At 37.3% G+C, this 25,558-nt stretch overlaps 1 protein-coding gene across 10 annotated transcripts in view; it reads left to right on the top strand.

Moving 5' to 3' along the window:
- Window positions 1-25,558, top strand: part of ITGA1 (integrin subunit alpha 1) — a 167,818-nt gene that overhangs the window by 15,968 nt on the left and 126,292 nt on the right. For 8 of the 10 annotated variants that reach the window (XR_003522259.1, XR_003522258.2, XR_003522257.2 and 5 more), the window contains exon 1: window positions 9,762-9,873. The exons of the other annotated variants lie outside the window; for them this stretch is intronic. Coding sequence is in view for 5 of the 8 variants with exons in the window: in XM_027606606.1 (XP_027462407.1) it covers window positions 9,801-9,873 (73 nt within the window). In the remaining 3 variants the exon portion in view is untranslated. Of the gene's footprint in view, window positions 1-9,761; window positions 9,874-25,558 lie in introns of those variants that run through there. 10 annotated transcript variants of the gene reach the window in all.

Below are 25,558 nucleotides of genomic sequence, written 5' to 3'. Positions count from 1 at the left end.
TGGATTGTTGATTCTGGATTTCATTTTCATTTCCCTCTTCTATACAAGTTGGATCTTTTCCCACCCAGGTACCACTACAGTAGCTTTGTAAAACTAATTTTCCTTTATCTCTACCTATTTTCTGTCATTAACTTTATTTTCCTTTTTTAATCCCTGTGACCAGTTCTCTTAACCTCAAAATAGATTTAACAGAAGTGATTCATATTTTCTGCAATTCATGTATTCTGGAACTGAAATTTCCTTCATTGCTAAAAATAGAAGTACACAGATGAATGGTGTATATGTGAGTTCCCCAAAGTAAAAGCTGTTACTGGGGAAAGGAGTATTGTGCTTTTAAATCAGATAGTTTTCCAAGCAAATAAGATTGGATATTTGTGTTCAGTATCAGAATATGTTGAGTTGCATGTTGAATAGGTGTTTTTAAGGTGATTCTGAGTGTTTGAGGAGAAAGAAACCTTTTGCCTGTGTCCAGATCCTAGAAATGGGGCATCTATATTTATATTATACCCATTATTAGGGGTGATACATTTAATTTTATCCATTTGGTTTTTAGTGCCTACTTTGATTCAAGCACTGAGCTGGGTTTAGGAAAGACAAACATGTAAACAAATCACCGTTACAAAAGCAACTTGTAGAAAGTGTAAGAGAGCACAGTGTTGGAAGGGGTCACTTTTAGGAGGAACTTGATAGAGCTGGAGCCAGTAAACTTACCTAAAATGGTGAGAAGAACCCCAGAGAGATTATTGGGAAAAGGAGAGGGGCAGGGTAAGTATGCTAATCACATTAGACCCCCCATGCCACAATTAAGAGTGGTTTGACAATAATGAGAAACTACTGAAAAGTTTAAGCAGGAGAATGGCATGTTTGCATTTCACAAATATAACTGTGCAGCAATATCAAGGATGAATTGGAGGAGGCAAGAAGACTGGTTAAGAGAATACGTATTAGAAAAACCCTGGGGAAAAGCAATGTTGGCTTGAACAAGGGCAATAACAATAATCCTTGCAACAGGAATGAAAAGGAATAGGCAATATGAAGAGAGGATCAAAAGGACATAGGCTGCAGATTGTTGTTCAGAGTTAAAGAGTAGACCATAGGGGTAAGTCTCAGACTTTTTTTTTTTTAATGTGGGAGAGATGATAGCACAATTCAAAGAGCAAAACAAAATAAAACCAGGAAATACAGGAAGAGAAGCTGGCTTGCAAGGAAAAACAGTTAAGTTCAGTTTTGAATCTCTAGGGGCATCTGGGTGGCTCAGTTGCTTAAGCATCCGACTCTTGATTTTGGCTCAGTCGTGATCTCAGGTTGTGAGACTGAACTCCAAATCCAGCTCCATACTGGGCATGGAGCCTGCTTAAGGTTCTTTCTCTCCCTCTGCTCTTCCCTGCCCCCCACCCAACACTCTCTCTCAAAAAAACTGAGGATGCCTGTAGGACATCTGAAATGCTCTTCCACCAGATTTCTATATGCTCACTTACTCTCTTGAGGTTTTTGCTAAAAGTTCACCTCAGTGACTTCTAAGCCAGTCTTAAAAAAGATAACTTCTCCAAGATTTCTTTCCAAGCCCTTCTTTGTCTTAGTTTTCTCTATAATGCTTATTTCATTTAGTTGTTTTGCTTGTCATCTGTCTAGAATGTAAACTCCATGAGGGCAGACTATTGTATGTTAGGTTCATTGCTATATCCTTAATGCTAAGAACACTGGCACACAGTAGATGCTCAAAATATTGGGGGGGGTGGTAAATGAATGAATGAATTCATTCATTCAGTCAGTCCCTTATTTAAGAAGGTCCCTTAGTTAATTGAGCACACAGGCCTGAAGTTCAAGAAAAAGCAGTTGGCTGAGGTTAATTATACGGGAGTTGTCAGCATATAAGTAAACCTGAAATCAGAGAGAGAAAGGAAAAAAAAAATGGCCTAGCAAGAATTAGTAAAGCTAGGAAAAAAGGCCAGGCACAGAAGCATAGGGAAACAGATAATCTCTTTAAATGTTCCTTGACTCCATTGCCAAAGTCCTTTAAAGTAGAGATATTTCTATATTTCAATAATTAATATGGTCAGATAATTATTTTTCCCCTACAGAGCTCTTTAATGTTCTAGAGATATACAAGTATAAGAGCCAAAGTGCCAAAGTGTTGATTACATAGAAGTTGAGTTTTAAAAGTTCCTAAGATAAAAAAATTTCTAAATTTGAGGGCAAAAGCCCAATTACTTTTGTATATGGGTTTTAAGTGAGTCAATATGCATATATATTTACAAATTTAGTATATGAACGTTCCAATTAAAAGGATATAGTAGGGTGTGATAATTGAACTTACTAAGAGACTTTTTCAGGATTTCCATAGGACAGGAATTATTAGCAAGTTCTGTCTCATTCAGGCCAGGTTTATAGCAGTATTACTGCAATTGGACCCTTAACTCTTGGGCTCCCTGTCCGTGGCATCTTTGATTTCCCTGAGCACACTTCCACTCCCTGCAGAACTTTAAGTGTCACAATTGTGGCATGGATTTTGCAATGTTTTATTTATATTTATTTTAAAAATTGATTTTGGTCAGCCCATAATTTTGTTTATACACATTTTTCAGTAAATGAGTTTCCAAGTAGCAATTTTAGGACTTAAAAAGAATCACAACTTCAGATAAAGTTTTCAAAGCCTCTAAATGGTTGTCTTCATACTGATGTGTCAGCATCTTTAAGGTTTATGCCGAGGTTCAGTTTATGTATTCTAGATGTAGTATTTTAGACAAAGTGCTAGTCAAGATTTTCTTAATACATTATGTGAACTGCTGATCAACTGGCAGTTTAGTGAAGTTTAGCGCAGAAATGTTACTGAAAAGTCCTAGTGATTTCTTTTTGTTTTTTTTTTTTTGAAAAGTCCTAGTGATTTCTAAGGGAGGGAATATAATACTTGTGTGTACTAATGATGCCTTATTTAGAAAAGATTCGAAAGTCAACGATGCAGTTGGTTAAGATGTTGGGCAGTAAGATCCATAATAATGATCTTGGAATTTAGCAAGAACAATCAGAGTAGTTACTTATTGTAGTCATCAAGTAACAGGTAAATTTCACTAAAAATGAAAAATAAATTGACCAAATTCAATAAGGAGCTAGTTAGATTAGGAAAACTATAAAAAGCATTGACAAAAGATACTTGTTAAGCTGGAGTAGAGATGATAAAATCTCATTTGTGGTTTTTCTTTATATAGCAAGAATTCTTCCTTTCTAGGGAGTGTTTGATTTAGTATCACCATCTGTATTCTCATCCATATTTTAGAGTATTCTTTATAGATTTCTGAGTGTAATAATTTGTAAGATAACCCATTTATATTGCAGTATTTAATTTTTATATTAAGAAACATGTCAGTATATTCTGTTGTGATAACTCTGGGAAAGAAACGGATATTGTGAATTTGTTCATTTAAATTGAGGTGAAACTAATGCATTTACTCAAGGAAAATCCACTCTTGTGTGCAATACTTTAGTTGCAAACAAAATTGAGGCTATCATTTTTGCTCTTGACAGTGAATATTTTAATTCTGTAATAAGCAGCATCAATATGGGAAAGGTCTTAATTTCCAGGTGCCAGTCACTAAAGTTTGTGACATTTATGATAAATTGTGGGGACTTGGAGTACTGCCTTCTTTTAAGTTCCTTTCTTCAGCCCTTAACATTCCCCACCTTAAAATCCCATCATTTAGAATACTAGTATAATGGAAATGTGCCTGTTTTCCATATTGAAAGGGAGTTAGAGGACTTAGAGCTTATTTCAGTGTAGGGTGCCACATTTGGTTCAGAACACCCAAGACTGAGGCAGAGCACGATCCGGCAAGCTGTAAGCACAAGAGAAAAATGTCTTTGCAGACAACAGTTCCTGGCCATGCACAGGGTTGGCTCCACTGTCCCAAATCCGGGAATGGACAACATATCACAGTATAAGTAACTACATACTTATTGAGGGCCAGATCTATGGTAAAGTACTTTAGAATGAATTATTTAATTCTTTGAAGAGTCCTGCGAGAAAGATTTTGTCATTACTCTCTTCAGATATGAAAACAAATTAGAAGAGTTTAAATCATTTGCCACAAATCACATAGCTAGTGGGTGTGATGATGTGCCTACTCAAGCTATAATCTAAAAAATGTAGGAATGCCAGTTCATTCCTTAGTTTTCTGTTTGGAGTGGATCACATGTGCCTAGAAATAGAAGAATTATTCAATAACACTGAATTTTATATAATCAGCCAAATTTTAAGCAATCATTTTATAAGTTATTTACCTACCACTATTATTTTTCATCTCTATATAAGTCTCAGGAGCTCAAACCTATGGGATTCTATCTAGAATATGAGAATTAGAAAGCGGATGGAAACTGTTGCAAGACTATGTATTAAACCAATCCCCTCAAGCCTTTAGTTAGCCTTTATTATTATTTCACACCCAGTTTTAGCAAGCTTCTTTAAAAAAAAAAAAACCTATGCTAATTCATGCATTATTTCACCAAACACATATTTACCAAAGTGTTGTAAGTAGCAGGAACTATGCTACTCTTGGGTATGCAAAAATGAATTAAGAATTTTTTCCCTGCCTTTCATCAGCAAATTAAATATCAAGAGAGATGATCACAAGTGGCCAAGCTGACAGAGGTTCAAAAGAAGAAAGTCTAGGGCTGAGACTATTTCACTGGGGTCTGAGGACATTACTGTATTATAGTAACTGATGTTCATATTGAGGAAAAGATTGAATTACATTCAGTGTATTCTGTTAAAAAATCAAGGAAATATGTCTTTCAAAAGTATTTTCTTCCAAAATTATTAAAAGATAGATATTAAAAAATCTTTAGCTATCTGTCATACCTAGAATGACAGTTCCAGATAGCCAGAGTTTTACTAAACCATAAGATCTCAATAATAAAACAGAAGTAATTGTTGAAAGATAAATTCTCATTAAGGAAAAAACTCTGATAGATTTTAGTTGTAAATTTATCAGACAGAGATGGGAGGTCCTGTGAGTTCAAGTCTATGTTCCAGAAGTTTTATGTCTGGAATTTTTCTTCAAGTCCTAGTGTAAACATTGACACGAACTTTTTGTTTGACACTGTTATGAAAAATTGCTCTGTGAATATAAAACATATTTTAATCTTTTATTTCACCTCATTGATCCTGGGACCATAATTTATAGTTTTTTCTTCCTCTGCAAGTGTACTGTTGACAATGGTAGGAGTCACTTTTTTCTAGGGGGAGGGGTTTGAGGTGTAGGAGAGGGAGATTGAAAATATATTGCCATACATGCCTGTGAATCATTTAGAATCATGAAAGGTTAGTGATGTAAGGAACCTTATATGTCATCTGGCCTACTCATTTCATGATATAGATGTAAACTTGAGGCCCAGAGAGGGTTGATAACTTGTTCAAAGTCACATGAATAGGAATTTTTCATAGGGTCCACATTCCTGTTTGATCCATCCTGTTCGAATTTCTTACCCATTTTCTTGTCACCCATGCATATTGGGAGATGGTTAGGTTTGAGAAACAAGGAACAAATTAGGATCTTAGAATGCTTTAAACCCTCCTTTACCAAATAATTTATCTTGTGGCAAAGCAGTTTCTCTTTCAGCAGCATCACTGAGACCCAAACTTAGCTTTGAATTTCAGTTGTTCATTCCTTGGAGGAGTATTTATCTTCTCCTAGAAAAAGATCCTTCCTCCTACCTTTCTTCTTCTGAGAAGCATTTCATTCTTCTGACAACCATTTACTAAGTACCTACTATGTGCCAGGCACTTTGCCAGCCCCCAGCAATATAAGGTGAGTAGAAAAGATTGCAGTCCCTTTCTTACAGAGAAAGCCAGTCTAGGATGGGGAACAGACAGTAAACAAGCTATCATAGCACGGCAATTTGTGCAGGAATAAGAAATGTGGTAGAATACACATCACCAAAGGCAAGGGAAGCAAGGGCAAAAATGAATTATTAGGACTTCACCAAGATAAAAACTTTTGCACAGCAAAGGAAACAGTCAACAAAACCAAAAGACAACCAACAGAATGGGAGAAGATATTTGCAAATGACATATCAGATAAAGGACTAGTATCTAAAATCTATAAAGGACTTAACAAATTCAACACCCAAGGAACAAATAATCCAGTTAAGAAATGGGCAGAAGACATGAACAGACATTTCTGCAAAGAAGACATCAAAATGGCCAACCGACACTTGAAAAAGTGCTCCACATCACTTGGCATCAGGGAAATCCAAATCAAAACCACAATGAGGTACCACCTCACACTAGTCAGAATGGCTAAAATTAAGCAAATCAGGAAACGACAGATGTTGGTGAGGATGCGGAGAAAGGGGAACCCTCCTACACTGTTGGTGGGAATGCAAGCTGGTGCAGCCACTCCAGAAAACAGTATGGAGGTTCCTCAAAAAGTTGAAAATAGAGCTACCATATGACCCAGCAATTGCACTACTGGGTATTTACCCCAAAGATACAAATGTAGTAATCTTAAGGGACACCTGCAACCCAGTGTTTATAGCAGCAATGTCCACAATAGCCAAACTATAGAAAGAGCCAAGATGTCCATCAACAGATGAATGGATAAAGAAGATGTGGTGTGTACACACACACACACACACACACACACGAATATTATGCAGCCATCAAAAAATGAAATCTTACCATTTGCAACGACATGGATGGAACTAGACGGTATTATGCTCAGTGAAATAAGTCAATCAGAGAAAGACAATTATCGTATGATCTCACTGATATGTGGAATTTGAGAAACAAGGCAGAGGATTATAGGGGAAGAGAGGAAAAAATGAAACAAGAAGAAACCAGGGAGAGAGACAAACCATAAGAGACTCTAAATCTCAGGAAACAAACTGAGGGTTGCTGGAGTGGAGGGGGTTGGGAGAGATGGGGTAACTGTGTGATGGACATTGGGGAAAGTATGTGTTTTGGTGAGCACTGTGTATTGTGTAAGACTAATGAATCACAGACCTGTACCCCTGAAACAAATAAAACATTGTATGTTAATAAAATAATAATTAAAGAAAAGAAATGTAATAGAATGTAGGAGCTCAGATGGTGCTCTTAATTCAGACTGGCTTCACTGAGGAGGTGCTATCAGAGCTAAACTGGTCAATTCCAGAAACCCACATTGATCTTCCATTGTTTTCCAGAGAGGTAAGGCAAAGAGAACTGAGGACATTTACCTTTTGAAGGCCCTCAAGTTTATTTGATACCTTTTTCTTCTATGTAGTGGTCACTGTAATCCCTAAGCTCTCTAGATGTTTAAATATTTACAGTAAAGAGTCAACAAACCTAGGAAAAAACATCATGGAGAAAGGAGATTACATCACCTCCTACCCTCAAAACTGAGTGGAAAAGGCACAAGTGGAATGAGAGGTACGGATCAGGGACCATGACTGAAATGACTTTGAGATTCTGGAACCTTTATATTTTCCACGTTTTTGTTTTCTCCTGTTCCTCTGTCATGACTAACAGCAAAACAGTTAATCCAGAAAGGACAGCAAAGGAGATGGTGAGAGGGAGAGCATGGGACATTATGTCCTACTCCATAGCCATTCTTGGAAGAGAGGAAGTCCAAAAGAGAGGGGATGACGGCAGCTACCTCAGAGCAAGGAAAGCAGACTGCTGGCCAGCTGTCAAGAAAGAAGTGACAGGGTACTTGCTTGGGTCTGGGGAGGGGGGCACGGGGGGAAGGCCCAGAGACTGGACAGTAGGAAGACCTGCTAGAGTCTTTCCTCTTTCTTTTTTCAGCCTTTTATCCTCAGTGTAAAATTCAGGGAAACACCCTTAGTAAAAAGGAACAACTTCTCTCTTAAGTAGTATGTTTCACTAACTGACCAACACGGATGGAGTATGGTGGAAGGAAAGGAAATTTTCTGCAGAAGAGAGAAAAGAACAATATAAAAGGAGGAATGACTCTGGGAATAGTTCTCTGACCCTTTGTGTCTCTTGGTATTCTTAACTGAGTGAAAGGAAATGGAATACATGTGGAATGGTGGGGAAGTGGGAAGAGCTGAGGTAAAATTATCTGCCTCATTAAATGTAGTCATATATTTTTTTAAAAAATTAATCTGTTACCACTGAAACTCAGATACTAAATTTCTCACTCTGGGCCTAACTCCTTGCCTAGAACTTAAGAGAGCTTAATAAGTGTTAGAATTTTTCTTGTCTTTCTGGAAATCATCTTCACATTTATCTGACTCCTCTACTTGCCCTAAGTCACAGTAAAATATAGTGGGAAATGGGGTGAGTAGACAGGAAATACAGAGAAAGACAAGACCTTTTGATAATGGTTAGTTATGGATTTATTCTTAGATTTGCATTTGATGCATGTGTTCACATATATTCTTCTGGATAAATTAGAAATTCTAATTGTCAGAATCAAGAGTGTAGTCCTTGACACTGTGGAAAGGATGTTACATACCAAAAATTACAACGTAATTTGAATGCTATTTGCCACAGTTACCAAAGATCATATATAAGCATTTGCAAAAACATTGCATTTGTGAACAACCAAAATGAATCACAGCAGAAGAAATCATTTGGCCATTTTCAGAGGACTCTGTGGCTGTGGCAGGGCAAACATGAAAACTGGCCTGTGAGTCAGGAGATCAGGATGTACCCAGGCCCTACCATTAGGTTGTGTGACTTGAGGAAATCACTTCATTCTTTTGAGCCTCTGTTTTTTCATCAATAGAATGAGGAAAAGATGAGTGGCCCTTGATTTCATAGTTGCTCTTGCAAATCTCTGATTCTACTTGGTACAGTAGCAATAACTGCTTGTTATTTTTAAAAGTTGTATCTTTCCAGCAAAATAAATCTTCAGTGATTCTCAGGTTTAAAAAGAATCTATTTTTCACCATATTCCAAAAGCTGCCAAATTTTGGGTTTGGCTGACTGCTAAAGAGAGCAGCCTGCTAGGAGCAAATTCCAGAGCTGAGGGTCATTTATTTGGAATGCTTTGCCAAATACTCCCATATTTTCAAAGTTGTTGGGGCCTTTAAACTTGAACATTAGGGGAGAAACAGTTGTTTAAGACACTTTTTCAATAGGTGCACAAAAATTTTGAAGTTTACAGATATTTTTTAATCATTTGCGACATCCCAATGGCATGCATAGTCCTGACACTTTCCTCCTTGTTATTTTCCTTCCCTATCAACTGCTTGCTGTCCCAAAGAACTGGATATGAGAAAAACACGGGTCTTCATTCTGGAATGTTCTTTCAGTTTGCCCAGTGGTTCTCAAACCAGGCTGCACATTAAAATCAACGAGGGAGTTTTAATATCACACTGCTGACTGGGTTCCACCCCAAGACAATTAAGTCAGAATACTTGGGAGAAAAGCCCAGGCATGTGTACATTTAAAAAGTTCCCCAGGTGTTTCTTATCTGCAGCCAGGTTAAACCATGGCAGGTCATCACTAAGTAAGCCGGTTGGTTTTAATATGTTCTGTGGCCACAATACCAGTCAGCTGCCTAGCTAAGAAAAAGATGGAGCATAGAAAAAAATGTGGAATTGTAGATTAATTATCCCCACTACTGAAAAGGCAACTTCAAAAATTGTTGAGGAGAATTTATTTCTTTAGCTTTAGTGCCTCAGTATGGGATTTGTCTGTATCTTTATGTATTGACTTGCTATAATAAATCCACAATTAGGACAAATGTTAACCAATTTCTGAATATGTATTGATGCTTTTTACATGTGCATATGTTACTAGGTACAATGGGGAAGGATACAAAAAAGTAGAGAAACTGATTCCCACTTCTTGAAGGATGGAGCATATAAATCTTGGGCTGCAAGAATTATGTAAGACAGAACCAAGACAGCAAGATCATATATTGTACAGTGAGTAAAAGCTAAAATTGTTGATAAGAGGATGATATCACAATTGGCTAGACTCTCTTGGGTAGATGGTATTTAAGTATGAGCTACCTTTTTTTTTAATTTTAAGATTATTGATTTGAGAGACAGAGAGAGAGTGAGCAGTGGGAGGCATAGGGGGATGGGGAGACAAGCAGAGTCCCCGCTGAGTGGGGAGCCCAACACAGATCTCGATCCTAGGACCCTGAGATCATGACCTGAGATGAAATCAAATCAGTTGTTTAACTGAGCCAAAGTATAGGCCACCTTCTGAATGTCTTCTTTCACTCGGATGGCAGGCAGCAGTGGTAAAAACATTGACCCTGAACTAGAAAATCTTAACTCTACCAGAGATGAGCTCCATGACTGTGGGTAAGTCATGTTATCTTTATGATCCTCAAATTTAGATTTATGAGCTTCAACCTGCAAAATGGGAAAAATAATTAAACTTGCCTTATAGAGTTGCAAGGCATAAATGATATGATTTAAGCAAAATACCTGAAAATTATTAAGAGCTGTATTTAACTTAGTTTAATTACTCCTTCTTTTTGTATCTTTTTTTACCATATTTACCACCTGGGCACCAGATCAACTGTGGAGGTATGATGCAAAAGAAATACTTCATGTCCTTTCCTATCATAAATTCCTACCATCTGCCAAAGAGGTGTTAAAACCAGAAAAAGTGGACCCACTCCCTCCAGAGTTACCTTCAGCGAGAGATGGGTTAGCCAGACCATGCTTGGCATTTATAACATTTTCATTTCTTCATATTCAGATACATATTCATGTCCTACCTCATTGCATAAATAATGGAGGTGAAAAACTCACTCTTATAACTGTTATAAGCCAATAAAGAAGAGGAAAACAGAAGAGCACATTACACTTTTGAAGTTCATGCCCGGAATAGTAACTCCTCAAGGTGACCACTATGCACACACAGAGAACACTAACCACCCAACTAGGTAGTCCTGGCTCAATCTGCAGGAAACCCAGAAACTCACACAGCCCCATGATGCTAAGGCTGGTTCTATATCAGGCATGGCCCATCATTAAACTCCCAATCAAGTTAAATTTATGTTAATTCTTAGGTTAAACAATGTGTTGTCTTTTCCTCCTTAATTTTCACCTTAATTCCTATGGTACCTATTAATTATTTGAATATCATTCCTCAACTGCTCAGCTTTCTTTATCTGGGGATTCCAGCCATGCATAAGTTATAAACAAACCACAGTTCTCTTACTATTTCTAAGTCAGTTGCAAACAACAGAAAGTAGCTTTGATAATGTAAGTAATAATGGAATATTTTGGATGATGAGGAGGCTCAGGGAGAGAGGAAGCCACTGTCAAACCTGTGCTACAGAAATTATCTGTGTATGACAATGCAGCTGATTAAATTGCCATCCCAGACAGCCCCTGGACTTAAAACTCAACCAGAGCTTCTGAGAACAATCTCTAGGGGACAGGAATAACAGATGGGTTGTCCAGAGGTCCCATGTCCACAATCTGATAATGTGAGGTTCTCCTACAAAATAAAATTACTAATTACAAATGGGCTTAAACTCTTGACAAATTAAGGAGGTTTAGCTTAAAATTTATCACTAAACAGATACTAACTCACAAAAACTTTGTAAAAACGGGAACAAATTATGTATACATATAGGGAGACAGTATTAGGCAGTGGTTAAGGATAAAAGCTCCAAAGTTTAATATCTCTAATACTGACTACTTCAGTGACTGACTTCAGTTTCCTCACCTGCAAACTAAGTGCCAACCTATTAGGGTTTTTTGAAAATTAAGTGAGATTATTGACACTTTTTATAATGCTTGGTCCAGAGCAAATGTTTAAGACATTTTACCTGTTTTATATGGTATATCTAAAATTTATCTCCCTGGGATTCAATAAATATCTGTGAACACTGAGCACAATTTCAGTTCCAAAAAGAAATCAATCTGCCAGGCAAAATTAATGACGTCTTACAGACAGTTAAATATATCAGCCACTCTTAGGTGGGAGCTTAAACCATGAAGTTAGTGTTTATTCTATTAATATAAAAGAATTTTTCTTGAACCATGGCATAAAATTTTCATGTTGCCTCCCACCCCACATAAACAGACTAGAAACGTCATTCAGGGGTGCCTGGGTGGCTCAGTCATTAAGCATCTGCCTTCAGCTCAGGTCATGATCCCAGGGTCCTGGGATCGAGCCCCACATCAGGCTCCCTGCTCGTCAGGAAGCCTGCTTCTCCCTCTACTGGTCCCTCTGCTTGTGTTCCCTCTCTCGCTATGTCTCTCTCTGTCAAATAAATAAATAAATGAAATCTTAAAAAAAAAAAAAGAAACTGTCATTCATAGGGAGGGGTAGAGAATGGGGGCAGGAGAGGGGGAGCTATTGAATGAACTGTTCCATGAATTAGGTAAGCAATTAAGAGCTGAAAAGAGTTCATCATCATCAGCCACCCTGCCATTCTTCTCTTAGGGACCAAGGTCCTTGTTATGGAGCAAGAAAGGACCATGTGGCCATGCTCAGAGTGGAGGAGCAGGTCTCAGAACCTATTACCTTGTATATATATCACCAACTAGAGTCTTAAAGGTGTAACACTCCTGGAGAGATAGCAAAGCTCTTTTGTAATACTCCATATTTCTGAAAAATATTTACTTGCTCACAGGTCTTCTCACATTTATTCTGAATCACAGGAAAAAATAATAGTAGTAAATATCTGTATTATCACTGGCTACAGCAGATGGGGGTTTTCTTCAATGTAATGTTTTCTTTTTTTTTTTAATTTTATTCTATTATGTTATGTTAATCACCATACATTACATCATTAGTTTTTGATGTAGTGTTCCATGATTTCATGCTTTTGCACAGCAAAGTAATGTTTTCAAGTAATGTCACCTAGCAGCTAGATTCCTTTCCCTGGATGGAATTGGCACCCTAAAAGCAAAAAGAAGAAGTACTTGAGGTGAGGGGCACCTGGGTGGCTCGGTGGGTTAAATGTCCAACTCTTGATTTGGCTCAGGTCGTGATCTCAGGGTCATGCCCCTGCGTGGGGCTCCGTGCTCAATGTAGTGTCTGCTTGAGATTCTCTTTCTCCCTCTCCCTCTGCCCCTACACCCAGCTCATGAGCTCTTTCTCTCTCTAAATAAATAAATAAATAAAATCTTTAAAAAAAAATAAGTGCTTGGGTGATAAACTTGTGTCAGTTTGGGATCAGTTTAGAACAGTTTATAATCTCTCTCAAAGCTAACACATTCTAAAGTTTTAAATACTACCCACTAACAGATCATGTTGGAATTTTTTCCATTAAACATGTAGTCTGATTCAAACCTAGTAAGATACTAATCTTTGCAAAACTTGTTTTCCCTTATTTGGCTTTCTTACTTTTTGTAAAAGTCAATCAGAGTTTAATACACCAGAATTGCTGAATGGGGAGTAGGGAGTGGGAGGTTAAAATTGCAGTGGGCTTGGTTTTCGGAGAACTAGGTCCAAACCTGGATTCCGCAACTAAGTGATTTTGTGATCTTGGGCATCACTAAGCTATTGTGAGCCTCACCTATAAAGTGAAGATAATACCACCTGGAAATGTGGGGACAATTAAATTATGGAAACTTTATGTAAGCACTCAACTCACACAGGAGGTGTTCGATAAATGTTAAATCTGTGGCCTATTATAAGGGGATTGAGTTACAAGCTTTGTTAGAGCTTCTTCTTTAATTAAATACAAAATGAGTATTAAAGTTTTTATGTCCTGACCAAATAGAGATAATCTTCCTCTCAAAGAAACTAAAATTTTCTTAAGTTTCTGGGTTGAGAAAGCAGATATCTTTCTGTAATAGAAATCTGCAGAAATATGCAGTTGTGCTTTAATGCACCAAAGATTAAAAGTAATGCAAAGACAGAAAAACATTTATTTCATCGGCCAGAATTTTATCCTGTTTCTTGCCTTTGATTTGTTTAACTATAGGAGATTAAACTGGTACAAACATGAATATCTAAAATATTTGTAAATATGTATTTTGCATATGCAAATTATAATATACGTATTATAAAATGTTGTTTCAGCCTTATTTGTAGCAGAGGTCAGCAGCCTTTTTTTCTGTAAAGGGTCAAGATAGTAAATTTTTTCAGCTTTGCAGGAAACACAGTCTCTTTAGTGATTACCTAATTCGGCCATTGTAGTGCAAAAGCAGCTGTAAAGAATAGTAAACTAAAGGTCATGGCTGTATTCCAATAAAACTTTATTTACAAATATGACGTGTGGCATTTGGCTCATAGGACAGTTTGCTGACCCCTAGCCTAGAGCATGATATAGAGTATATTTTCTAATTAGGCATAATTAAGATAACTTGATGGGAAAAACTTATGAATATATATCCATAAGTTATTAATCAGCAATTGTATAAAAATAACCTTAGTATATGCACTTATTCCTTTAGCATCATAACTTGCTAAGTTTAAAAAAAATAGTGTGGTTTTCCAAGTATATTCAGTTGAGATGCTAGTAGAAAATCACATTGTAATCATCGTGCATTTCACTAGTACTTTCTGAAGTTCTAACCTGGAGCCATGTGTATATGCATAATAGGCTTTATTGTTTTTCTTTGTTAGGCAAGTTTCAATATTGAACTCAAATCCATTATTACGTGAATGTCCAGGACAGGATTTCCTTCTGCTGCACAGAATATTTTGTGAATCTCCTGGGACGTGTATTCAAGGGTGGCTTACCTGACTGCATCTGAGCCATTGTGTTCTAAGGAATTTCCTGCAGGGATTAAACCTGTTTGGTTTAGACCTTGGTGTTTTATAACTATTTCCCACAATCACCTTAAACAATGTCTTTTAAGAATGTTTTTGTGTGATTCCTTCTTCCAGGAAGAAATTGAAAGTAATGAAATGCCTAGAGCATTAGAGAATTTTGAGAATTAGAGAAGGCCACTGCATCTCTTTCTGCCATAATAATATAAGAACCCAACTCAATCCTCAGTGCCTTAACAAAGCATCCAGCATTTACATGTACATTAGAAGGGCATCTAATCTCTCACCATTTAGAGATTCTAATTTTATAAATTCTAATTCTGTTGTATTTTGAGAATATCTAGAAATCAGAAGCTTCATGCAAGAGTAATAACAGGGTAAACACAATTAACTGTCAAAAGGCCCCAAATATCGTTGGCTTACCACTGACTTTATTTCTTCCATAAATCTCAGTCCAGTGTGGGTTGGATGGTCCTACTCCATCTTGTACTCTGCCATCAGGAACACATACCTCTAAGATCACAGCAGAAGGGAAGAGAGAGGTGTAGGTAGGAAACAGCGCTGCCTTGGCTGGAGGGGACACATTATCACTTCTGCTCCGCATTCGTTGACCAGAAATGGCCCACATGGCTCCCACCTAAGTGCAAGGAAGGCTGGCAAATATGGAGGAGTACATGGATATCTGGTGATAATCGGTGAGCCCTGCCAGAGAAAAACATTCAGAGCATTGGGTTTTAAGCTGAGTCCAAAAATCAATCAGACAAGAACTAATAAGAAACTTAGAGTATTATCTCAGTTTTCATTCGCTTGGTTGTGACAAGAACATATGTTGATAGAATATTTGCTACATTCTTCTTGTTTCCCTTGTTTAAGGTAGCTGTGTTTAAAATTCTCTGTCCTTTAACTTAATGGACAGATGAAACTCTTCTAACTATATAATCCTTAATATCTATATCATGAAATACACCCTTTGTATTGATAGCCTACTTAATAAGTGTGTGTGTCTTGTTTCTCCAATTACAGGTACTACAGGAAAATAATTATATCTCAAGGTGTACTGAATAAGTATTGGATGATAAATAAACTCTATATACACTGGTATACACTAGTGAATGTGAAGACTTGTGTTCAGTAAACTTTGGTAGCATTCAGTAGCATGAAGACTACAAGTGACTACCTTTACTTTGCATTTCTAGACTGCTTAGGGATTTTAGTTTGGATCAGTGTTCTTCAAAGTATGTCCAATGGACTAAATTGGAAAGTCTGTTGTGGGGTCCAGGAGCCTACATTCAAAAACCTGTGTGTTTAGGTTGCTCTTCCCCTACTCTCGTTCTGAGTGAAAATGGCCTTATTGAAACTCTTAAAAGAAGAATAAAGTTATTCTGTTCAGGTATGTACGTGTTGCTATAATCAAATTAGCTCATACATAGTTGGCAAATAGGGCAATGGTGTCACTATAACACATGTCACTATAATGCAGTTTCCCCACCAAGTACCTGCACCTGAATGTTTTTTTTTATTATTATGTTATGTTAGTCATCATACGTTACATCATTAGTTTTTGATGTAGTGTTCCATGATTCATTGTTTGCGTATAACACTCAGTGCTCCATTCAATACATGTCCTCCTTATACCCATCACCAGGCTAACCCATCCCTCCACCCCCTTCCCTTGTAAAACCCTCAAGTTGTTTCTCAGAGTCCATAGTCTCTCATGGTTCGTCTCCCCCTCCGATTTCACCCCCTTCATTTTTCCCTTCCTACTATCTTCTTTTTTTTTTTTTTTAACATATAATGTATTATTTGTTTCAGGGGTACAGATCTGTGATCCATCAGTCTTACACAATTCACAGTGCTCACCAGAGCATATACCCTCCCGAATGCCCATCACCCAGCCACCCCATCCCTCCCACCCCCCACCACTCCAGCAATCCGCAGCTTGTTTCCTGAGATTAAGAATTCCTCATATCAGTGAGATCATATGATACATGTCTTTCTCTGATTGACTTATTTCACTTAGCATAATACCCTCTAGTTCCATTCACGTCGTTGCAAATGGCAAGATTTCGGGGTTTTTGATGGCTGCATAATATTCCATTGTATGTATATACCACATCTTCTTTATCCATTCATCTGTTGATGGACACCTAGGCTCTTTCCATAGTTTGGCTATTGTGGACATTGCACCAGCACCTGAATGTTAATGCCACCAAGTACCAGCACCTGAATGCTAAGTACACTAAGAGTTGGACACAGCAAGTATGGACTAATACAGTCTGTGTACAATGTCCATTCTCCTCCATTCTTCTTCTTGGCTTACTTTTGCCATATGTGTGATTTCTTGGAAGGGCTTATTAATGGTCGACCCCACACTCAGTTCATTTTCCCCTTGTCCCCATAACTCTACAACCTCAACATTTTCTTACTCCCCTTGTATTTAGCATAGCATTTATTTGTGAGGAATTTAACATGCCTTTAAAATCATGCTAGTATTTTTATTTTGGTTGTTAATGGTTTTGTTTGTATTTTGGCTAAAAAGTTGTGTAGGTTTTGAGTAGGCTGCTCCAAATCTATTTTTACCACAATCTGCATTATTTTGACATGAGACTGTAGAAAACATGAGGTTGCTTTTAGGAATGGTTATATCACATTGTAATAGACATGCCTGTATTGCAAACTTCGATTGCATACGTTTTGTGGAATACAAGAATGTCAATAACAAAATTTGCTTGGGTCTGTTTGAGAAGTTTCCATATGGAGGCAGTTTCCCGGTTTTTTATCCCTTATATTTCAAAGTGCTTTAGAGTTCCCAAATGGTGTTCACATACAGAATCTTATTTCAATCCCAGAACAATACCACAAGGATCATTTTTGGTATTTCTACTTGACAGACTTGGAAATTGAGGCTCAGAGAAAGAAAAATGTTTTGCCTAAGGTAGACTGGTCACAAAATTCTGGCTCTAATTAGTTATTCTATTCAAATAAACATATTTTGAGCACCTATTTTATGCAAGGCACTAGAGATACAGAGATAAATAAGATGAAATCTAACCCTCCTCCGGCCGCTTTCTCCCCTCGTCCTCCCATTGATATAGGGACTCTTTTCAGCTTGGGCTGGGTGGGACCAGGTAATTTACTCATCCCAGAAAGGCAACAGCCTTGCTAGTTTCCTAGAATAACTGCTACTCAGGACCCTGGCTGCTCTAGACAGGCTGAGGGATACTCAAGACAGGCTCCTGACCAACGGGCCTCAGCCTGTCGCTGACGGGAAGTCTGTCGCTTGGTTGTGCTCCCTCTCCAGTCCTTCCCCTATTCTAGCCTCTAACCACGACATTGTTTTACCCAGTGGGAACACAGCTGCAGACTGAAGAAGACCTGTTTCCTCTAATCTTTCTGCCTTGTGTGAGCTATAATTATATCCCAGGGATGCATAGCGAAGATGGCTTATCATCGCTTCATGTGCTCCATAGTGTGGGATATAGAGCTGGGAATTCAATGAAGAGCAAGAAATTGTCATCTCTGGGTTCCCTCAGTAAACCAGCCATGGTGTCTTAGGCAAGATATTTCAACTGCTTGGGCCTCAGTGTCCCCTCATCATTTAAGGACACTGGCTAATTAGGGATCTAAATAAGGCTTTTTTTCTAGCTGTGGCCTTCTGAGATTCCTCAAGGGCATACTTGGGTTTATGCAATGTGTGCTCAAAGGAGGGCCCCAAGGAGCCAGGTCCAAAGAGCTTTATTACGGTAAGGGAGGTCTTTCAATGGTGCTTTCCTGAGATCCTTCCGCATCTTAGATACACCTTAAAGCTAAATACAGACCGAATGATCAAAATGAAAGCACCTGATTTGCATGGAGTGTTTAAGCATTTTATTATATTATTTTTTTTTATTAAGGTATAATTGGCATACAACGTTATATTAGTTTCAGATGTACAACATAATATTTTGATATTTTTAAGCATTTTAAATAATCACAAATTTTAAAAAACATTAAAAAAAACTATTGTAGGAAGTACAGAGTTGTTTAAAATACACAGACATTGGGCCCCTGGGTGGCTCAGTCAGTTAAGCATCTGCTTTGAGCTCAGATCATGATTCCAGGGTCCTGGGATCAACCCAGGTTGGGATCCCTGCTCAGCAGGAAGTCTGCTTCTTCCTCTCCATCTGCCTCTCCCCCTGGCTTCTGCTCTCTCCTTCACTCTCTCTCTCAAATAAATAAATAAAATCTTAAAAAAAAGAAGGCAGTACCTTTAAAAAATAGAAAAATAAAATATAGAGATATTAATAAAGAAGATAAATATTTTTGAGAGCAGTTCAAATTATTTTTGATCAATAAAATATTAGAGAAGACAATCATTTTCAAAATTAATGAAAGGCCTATATGTAATATTCAAAATACTATCAATTTCATTACTGGATTAAAAATATCTAATCACAAACTTTTAAATGTATGCCTTAATAGTGAATGACACTGAAAGCTATTTTATTCTCTCTGACACCCCAGTTTTTTCCTGCTGTAGGAAAACAGAGCTCACGTATCTCTAGAGATCTCTTCTACTTGTAGTTTTGATCCCATGATCCTGTTTAGGCAGAACCCACAACCGGTTAAATGTTTATTTATTTGGTCAATGTTTAGCCTGTGGTTGGGCATTTATTTCCCAATGGGGACTGAGAAAGCAATACAGAGTAGTGAAATAGGGCAAAGGAAGAAAAATAATTGGAAACCAGGAGAAAACATGGGAAAAGGAAGGGGAAAGGATGAATAGTGCTTTTACGATTTCTTTTTCATTTCTCTTGAATGCTTAGAAAATAGAATACATTTTCATATGCCTGTAGTAGCTTTACAAAAAAATTAAATGTATCAGCACTTACCAATTTATTTCACAAGTATACAAAACATCATTAACATATTCTATACTTCCCAGATAGATGGTATGTCAGATGTTTGCAGAGTTATAGCTTGAAGAAAATGTACCCGACCTTAAGTGCTGTATTTGTTTTATATTTTCATACTCAGTGGTCTGTGACCTAATTTCTTTCAGCCCTGACCATGCCTTGTTCTATGGGTTAAAAAAATACATGCACACACAACTATAAATCACATATCAAAATACATTTGAATATGTACCTGAAGCATCAAAATTTTAATATCTATCCTAATTTGTGTTTCCTTTTGTCTCCCATTAAAGATAAAATAGCTGGGAAGGTTGTTCTCTCTTAATGGGCTGATTAGTAACCAAGTAAAACACACTGTACTTTTACCTAATGCAATGGCAGGAAGCCCAATTTGCAGAATGTCCAATTACATAATCCTGTATTAGCCACCAAAGAAAGGTATTTATATTTTATTGCTTTAAATAGGAAAAATAAGGATGGAAGATTCTTTAAAAAGCAAACTGAGTAAAAGGTACACAGGAACTCTACATATTGTTACAATGGCATGTGAATCTACAAGTACTTCAAAATAAAAAGTCTAATTTAAAAAGCATATTGTTTCATTCTTATGTATATAGCTGTGCAGTTTTCCCAGCACCATTTATTGAAGAGACTGTCTTTTTTCCATCGCATATTTTTTCCTGCTTTGTCGAAGATTATTTGACCATAGAGTTAAGGGTCCATATCTGGGCTCTCTATTCTGTTCAATTGGTCTATATGTCTGTTTTTGTGCCAATACCATGCTGTCTTGGTAATCACTGCTTTGTAATATAGCTTGAAATCGGGCAACGTGATGCCCCCAGCTTTGTTTTTCTTTTTAAACATTTCCTTGGTGATTCGGGGTCTTTTCTGATTCCATGCAAATTTTAGGATTGTTTGTTCCAGCACTTTGAAAAATGTCATTGGAATTTTGATCAGGATAGCATAGAAGGTGTAGATTGCTCTGGGCAGCATAGACATTTAAACAATGTTTTTTCTTCCGATCCATGTGCATGTGCATGAAATGTTTTTCCATCTTTTTGTGTCTTCTTCAATTTCTTTCATGAGTGTTCTGTAGTTCCTACAGTATAGATCCTTTACCTCTTTGGTTAGGTTTATTCCAAGGTATCTTATGGTTTTTGGTGCTATTGTAAATGGAATCGTTTCCCTAATTTCTCTTTCAGAATTTCTACAGTTGCATTGTTATAAGAAAGCAACTGATTTCTGTGCATTGATTTTGTATCCTGCCACGTTACTGAATTGCTGTATGAGTTCTAGTAATTTGGGAGTGGAGTCTTTTGGATTTTCCACTTAAAGTATCACGTCATCTGCGAAGAGAGAGAGTTTGACTTCTTCTTTGCCAATCTGAATACTTTTATTTCTTTTTGTTGTCTGTTTGCTGTTGCTAGGACTTCTAGTACTATGTGGAACAATAGTGGTGACAGTGGGCATCCCTGATGTGTTCCTGATCTTAAGGGAAAGGCTCTCAGCTTTTCCCCATTGAGGATGATATTCACTGTGGGTTTTTCATAGATGGATTTTATGAACTTGAGGAATGTCCCTCTATCCACATGCTCTCAAGATTTTTAATCAGGAAAGGATGCTGTATATATTTTGTCAAATGCTTTTTCTGCATCAATTGAGATGACCATATGGTTCTTCTCTCTCCTCTTATTAATGTGTTCTATCACATTGATTGATTTGCGAATGTTGAACCACCCTTGCATCCCGGGGATAAATCCCACTTGGTCATGGTGGATGATCCTTTTAATATATTGTTGGATCCTATTAGCTAGGATGTGGTGAGGATTTTGGAATCCATATTCATCAGGCATATCGGTCTGAAATTCTCCTTTTTGATGGGGTCTTTGCCATTCTCTAACACCATACACAAAGATAAACTCAAAAGGGATGAAAGATCTCAATGTGAAACAGGAATCCATCAAAATCCTAGAGGAGATCACAGGCAGTAACCTCTTTGACATCGGCCACAGCAACATCTTTCAAGATTCATCTCCAAAGGCTAGTGAAACAAGAGCAAAAATGAACTTTTAGGACTTCATCAAGATAAAAAACTTCTGCACAGCAAAGGAAACAGTCAACAAAACAAAGAGGCAACCCACAGAATGGGAGAAGATATTTGCAAATGACACTACAGATAACGGGCTGGTATCTAAGACCTATAAAGAACTTCTCAAACTCAACACCCAAAAGACAAATAGTCAGGTCAAAAAATGGGCAGAATACATGAACAGACACTTCTCCAAAGAAGACATACAAATGGCTAATAGACACATGAAAAAATGTTCATCATCATTAAGCCATCAGGGGAATTCAACTCAAAACCACACTGAGATACCACCTTACATCAGTTAGAATGGCAAAAATTGACAAGGCAAGAAACAACAAATGCTGGAGAGGTTGTGGAGAAAAGGGAACCCTCTCACACTGTTGGTGGGAGTGCAAGTTGGTACAGCCACTTTGGAAAACAGTGTGGAGTTTCCTCAAAAAATTAAAAATGGAGCTACCCTATGACCCAGAAATTGCACTCCTGGGTATTTACCCCAAAGACACAGATGTAGTGAAAAGAAGAGCCATATGCACCCCAATGTTCATAGCAGCAATGTCCGCAATAGCCAAACTGTGGAAGAGCAGAGATGCCCTTCAACAGATGAATGGATAAAGAAGATGTGGTCCATATATACAATGGAATATTACTCAGCCATCAGAAAGGATGAATACCCAACTTTTACATCAACATGGATGGGACTGGAGGAGATTATGCTAAGTGAAATAAGTCAAGCAGAGAAAGTCAATTATCATCTGGTTTCACTTATTTGTGGAACATGAGGAATAGCATAGAGGACATTAGGAGAAGGAAGGGAAAAATGAAGGGGAGGAGATCGGAGGGGGAGACGAACCATGAGAGACTATGGACTCCGAGAAACAAACTGAGGGTTTTAGAGGGGAGGGGGGTGGGGGGATGGGTTAGCCCGGTGATGGGTATTAAAGAGGGCACATATTGCATGGAGCACTGGGTGTTATACGAAAACAATGAATCGTGGATCACTACATCAAAAACTAATGATGTATTGTATGGTGACTAACATAATGTAATAAAATAAAATAAAATAAATAAAAATTTAAAAAAACCATATTGTATGTTTAGGGTGAGTAATTGAGATGCTTTGTATTTTGTTTCTTGTGGTAAAGTATATATAAAATAAAATTTATCACTTAACCATTTTTTTTTTTAAGAATTTATTTGAGAGACAACACGAGCAGGGGTAGAGGGACAAAGAGAGAGGGAGAGCCGACTCTCCCTTGAGTGCAGAGCCCGATGCAGGCTCCATCCCAGGACCCTGAGATAATGACCTGAGCCAAAGTTAGATGCTTAACTGACTGAGCCACCAAGGTGTCCCTGCTATTTAAGCATTTTAAAGTTATAATTCAGTGGCATTAAGTGCATTTGCAATGTTGTCCAACTGTTACCACTATCTATCCAGTTCCAGAGCTTTCTCACCACTCCAAATAGAAACCCCATATCCATGAAGCAATCACTCCCATTTCTCCCTCCTCTGAGGCCCTGAAAACCACAAATCTGGTTGATTCATGTTGTAGTGTGTATCAGTACTTCATTCTTTTTTATAGCTGAATAATATTCTATTAGATGGATATATCACATTTTGCTTATCCATTCATCAGTTGATAGACATTTGGGTTGTTTCCACTTTTTGGCTATATGAATACTACTACTATGAACAATCGTGTACAAGTTTTTATGTGAACCTATCTTTGGTGTATTAAACTTGGAGGTGGAATTGTTGGGTCACATGGTAACTCAATGTTTAATTTTTCAAGGAATCACCAAACTATCTTCGAGAGGAGCTACATGATGTTCTATTTCCATCAGCAATATATGAGGGTTCTAATTACTACAAATAATTACCACTAATTACTTTTGCCCATTTTTTAATTGGGTTGTTTGCCTTTTTGTTGTTGAGTTGCTTCGTAGTTTTAAAGGAAATGGACCCCAAAAGGGCTTCAGTTGTGCCGAAAATGTTCCTTTTCCAGATTTGGGGGGCAGTTACATGAGTGTGTTACTTCGTGCCCTTATGTACATTTGTAAAAAATGAGGATATGTGCCCTTTTCTGAAGGTATTTGTTTCCTAGGGCTGCTGTAACAAATTACCACAAGCACAGTGGCTTAAAGAAACAAAAATTTGGGCTAGCATCAAAAAGACAAGAGATAATAAATGCTGGTGAGAGGTGGAGAAAAGGGAACCCTTGTGCACTATTGGTGGGAATGTAAGTTGGTATCATCAGTATGGAAAACAGTATGGAGGTTCCTTAAGAAATTAAAAACAGAACTACCATATGATCCAGTAATTCTACATCTGGAACAATAGCCTGAGAAAATGAAAACACTATGTCAGAGATATCTGCGCCTCCATGCTCATAGCATTATCTGTAATAGCCAAGACATGGAAACAACTTAAGTGTCTGTTGACAGAGGAATGGATAAAGATGTCACACACACACACACACACACACACACACACACACACACACACACACACACACACAGGAATATTTTTTAGCTATAAAAAAAGAAGAAAATTCTGCCATTTGTGACAACATGTATGAACCCTGAAGGCATTACGCTAAGTGAAATAAGTCAGACTGAGGAAGACAAATGCTGTAGGCTCTCACATGTGGAGTATTAAAAAAAAAACTAAACGAAAACTAACTTATAGAAAAAGAGATCAGATTTGTGGTTACTAGAGGTACGGAGTAGGGAGAGAGAGGATTGGATGAATATGGTCAAAAAGTACAAACTTCCACTTATAAGATGAATAAGTGCTGGGGATGTCATGTACAACATGATGTCTACAGCTAACATTTCTGTATGGTATATATGAAAGTTGTTAAGAGAGTAAATCAAAAACTAATGATGTATTTTATGGTGACTAACATAACATAATAAAATTAAATTTAAAAAAAGAGAGTAAATCAAATCCTATGAGTTCTCATCACAACAAAAACATTTTTGTCTCTTTCTCTGTGTGTGTATATATACATGTTATATATAATGAATGTTAACTAAACTTGTACTCATTTCATGAGTACATTTTTGGTTCTAGGTATCCCAAATCTCCCTCTCCCTTTTTATGAGGATAGCAATCAGTGAATTTTAGGCCCACTCTAAATGCATGATGATCTCATCTCAAGGCCCTTAATTACATCTGCAAAGATCCTCCTTCCAAATAAGGTCACATTCACAGACACCAGAGGTTGGGACTTTGGACATATTTTTGAGGGGACACAATTTATCCCCCTATACTAAATATATGTTATACTTTAATAATTTTTTTAAAAAGTCTTTAAGAAAAGAAATGGTAAATTTTTTTTTTTAAATGTGGTAATCAGAGTTTTTGTGACAAAAGATCTATAGGTTAGGGAGAGAAAGAAAATTGTACAAACTTGCCACCCTATAAAGGAGAAATTCTTAATCAGTATTTGAAAAATGTCTTCAATAATTATGATTGTGAAAAGAACTTTTCAAATAAGGATTTCAGAGGACATTTATGTGGGTTTTTTTTTTCTTTTTTTGAGAGGAAACTAATGAGAACAGTACCATATTCACATACAGAGAAAATACCTTTTAAGGTACTAAAGGATTTGGGGGGGTTTTGGTATTGCCAAAAGTAGGACTCCATTAAAATGTCCAGAAACCATATTTGAGTGTGTGTGTTCACACTGTTACACATGATACAGTCTTGTTTTTTGTTGTTGTTGTTTTGGTTTGTTTTTGTTTTTGTCAATTATGAATAATTAAATCATTGTTATTGTTAAGACTTGGGCCTTTGACCACTGTGATCCTCAACTTTGGTATGGTTTGCAATTGGCTGAGGATTCAGGTCATAAAGTCATACTATCCTAACACTTAAGCCACAGAACCTTTGTATTTCAGTGTGACATGTAGCTTATGACCAACTTC

Source organism: Zalophus californianus, chromosome 5 (assembly GCF_009762305.2).
Source record: "Zalophus californianus isolate mZalCal1 chromosome 5, mZalCal1.pri.v2, whole genome shotgun sequence".
NCBI lineage: Eukaryota > Metazoa > Chordata > Mammalia > Carnivora > Otariidae > Zalophus > Zalophus californianus.
The sequence above is the reverse complement of the archived record's forward strand: the minus strand, read 5'-3'. Positions and strand labels throughout refer to the sequence as shown.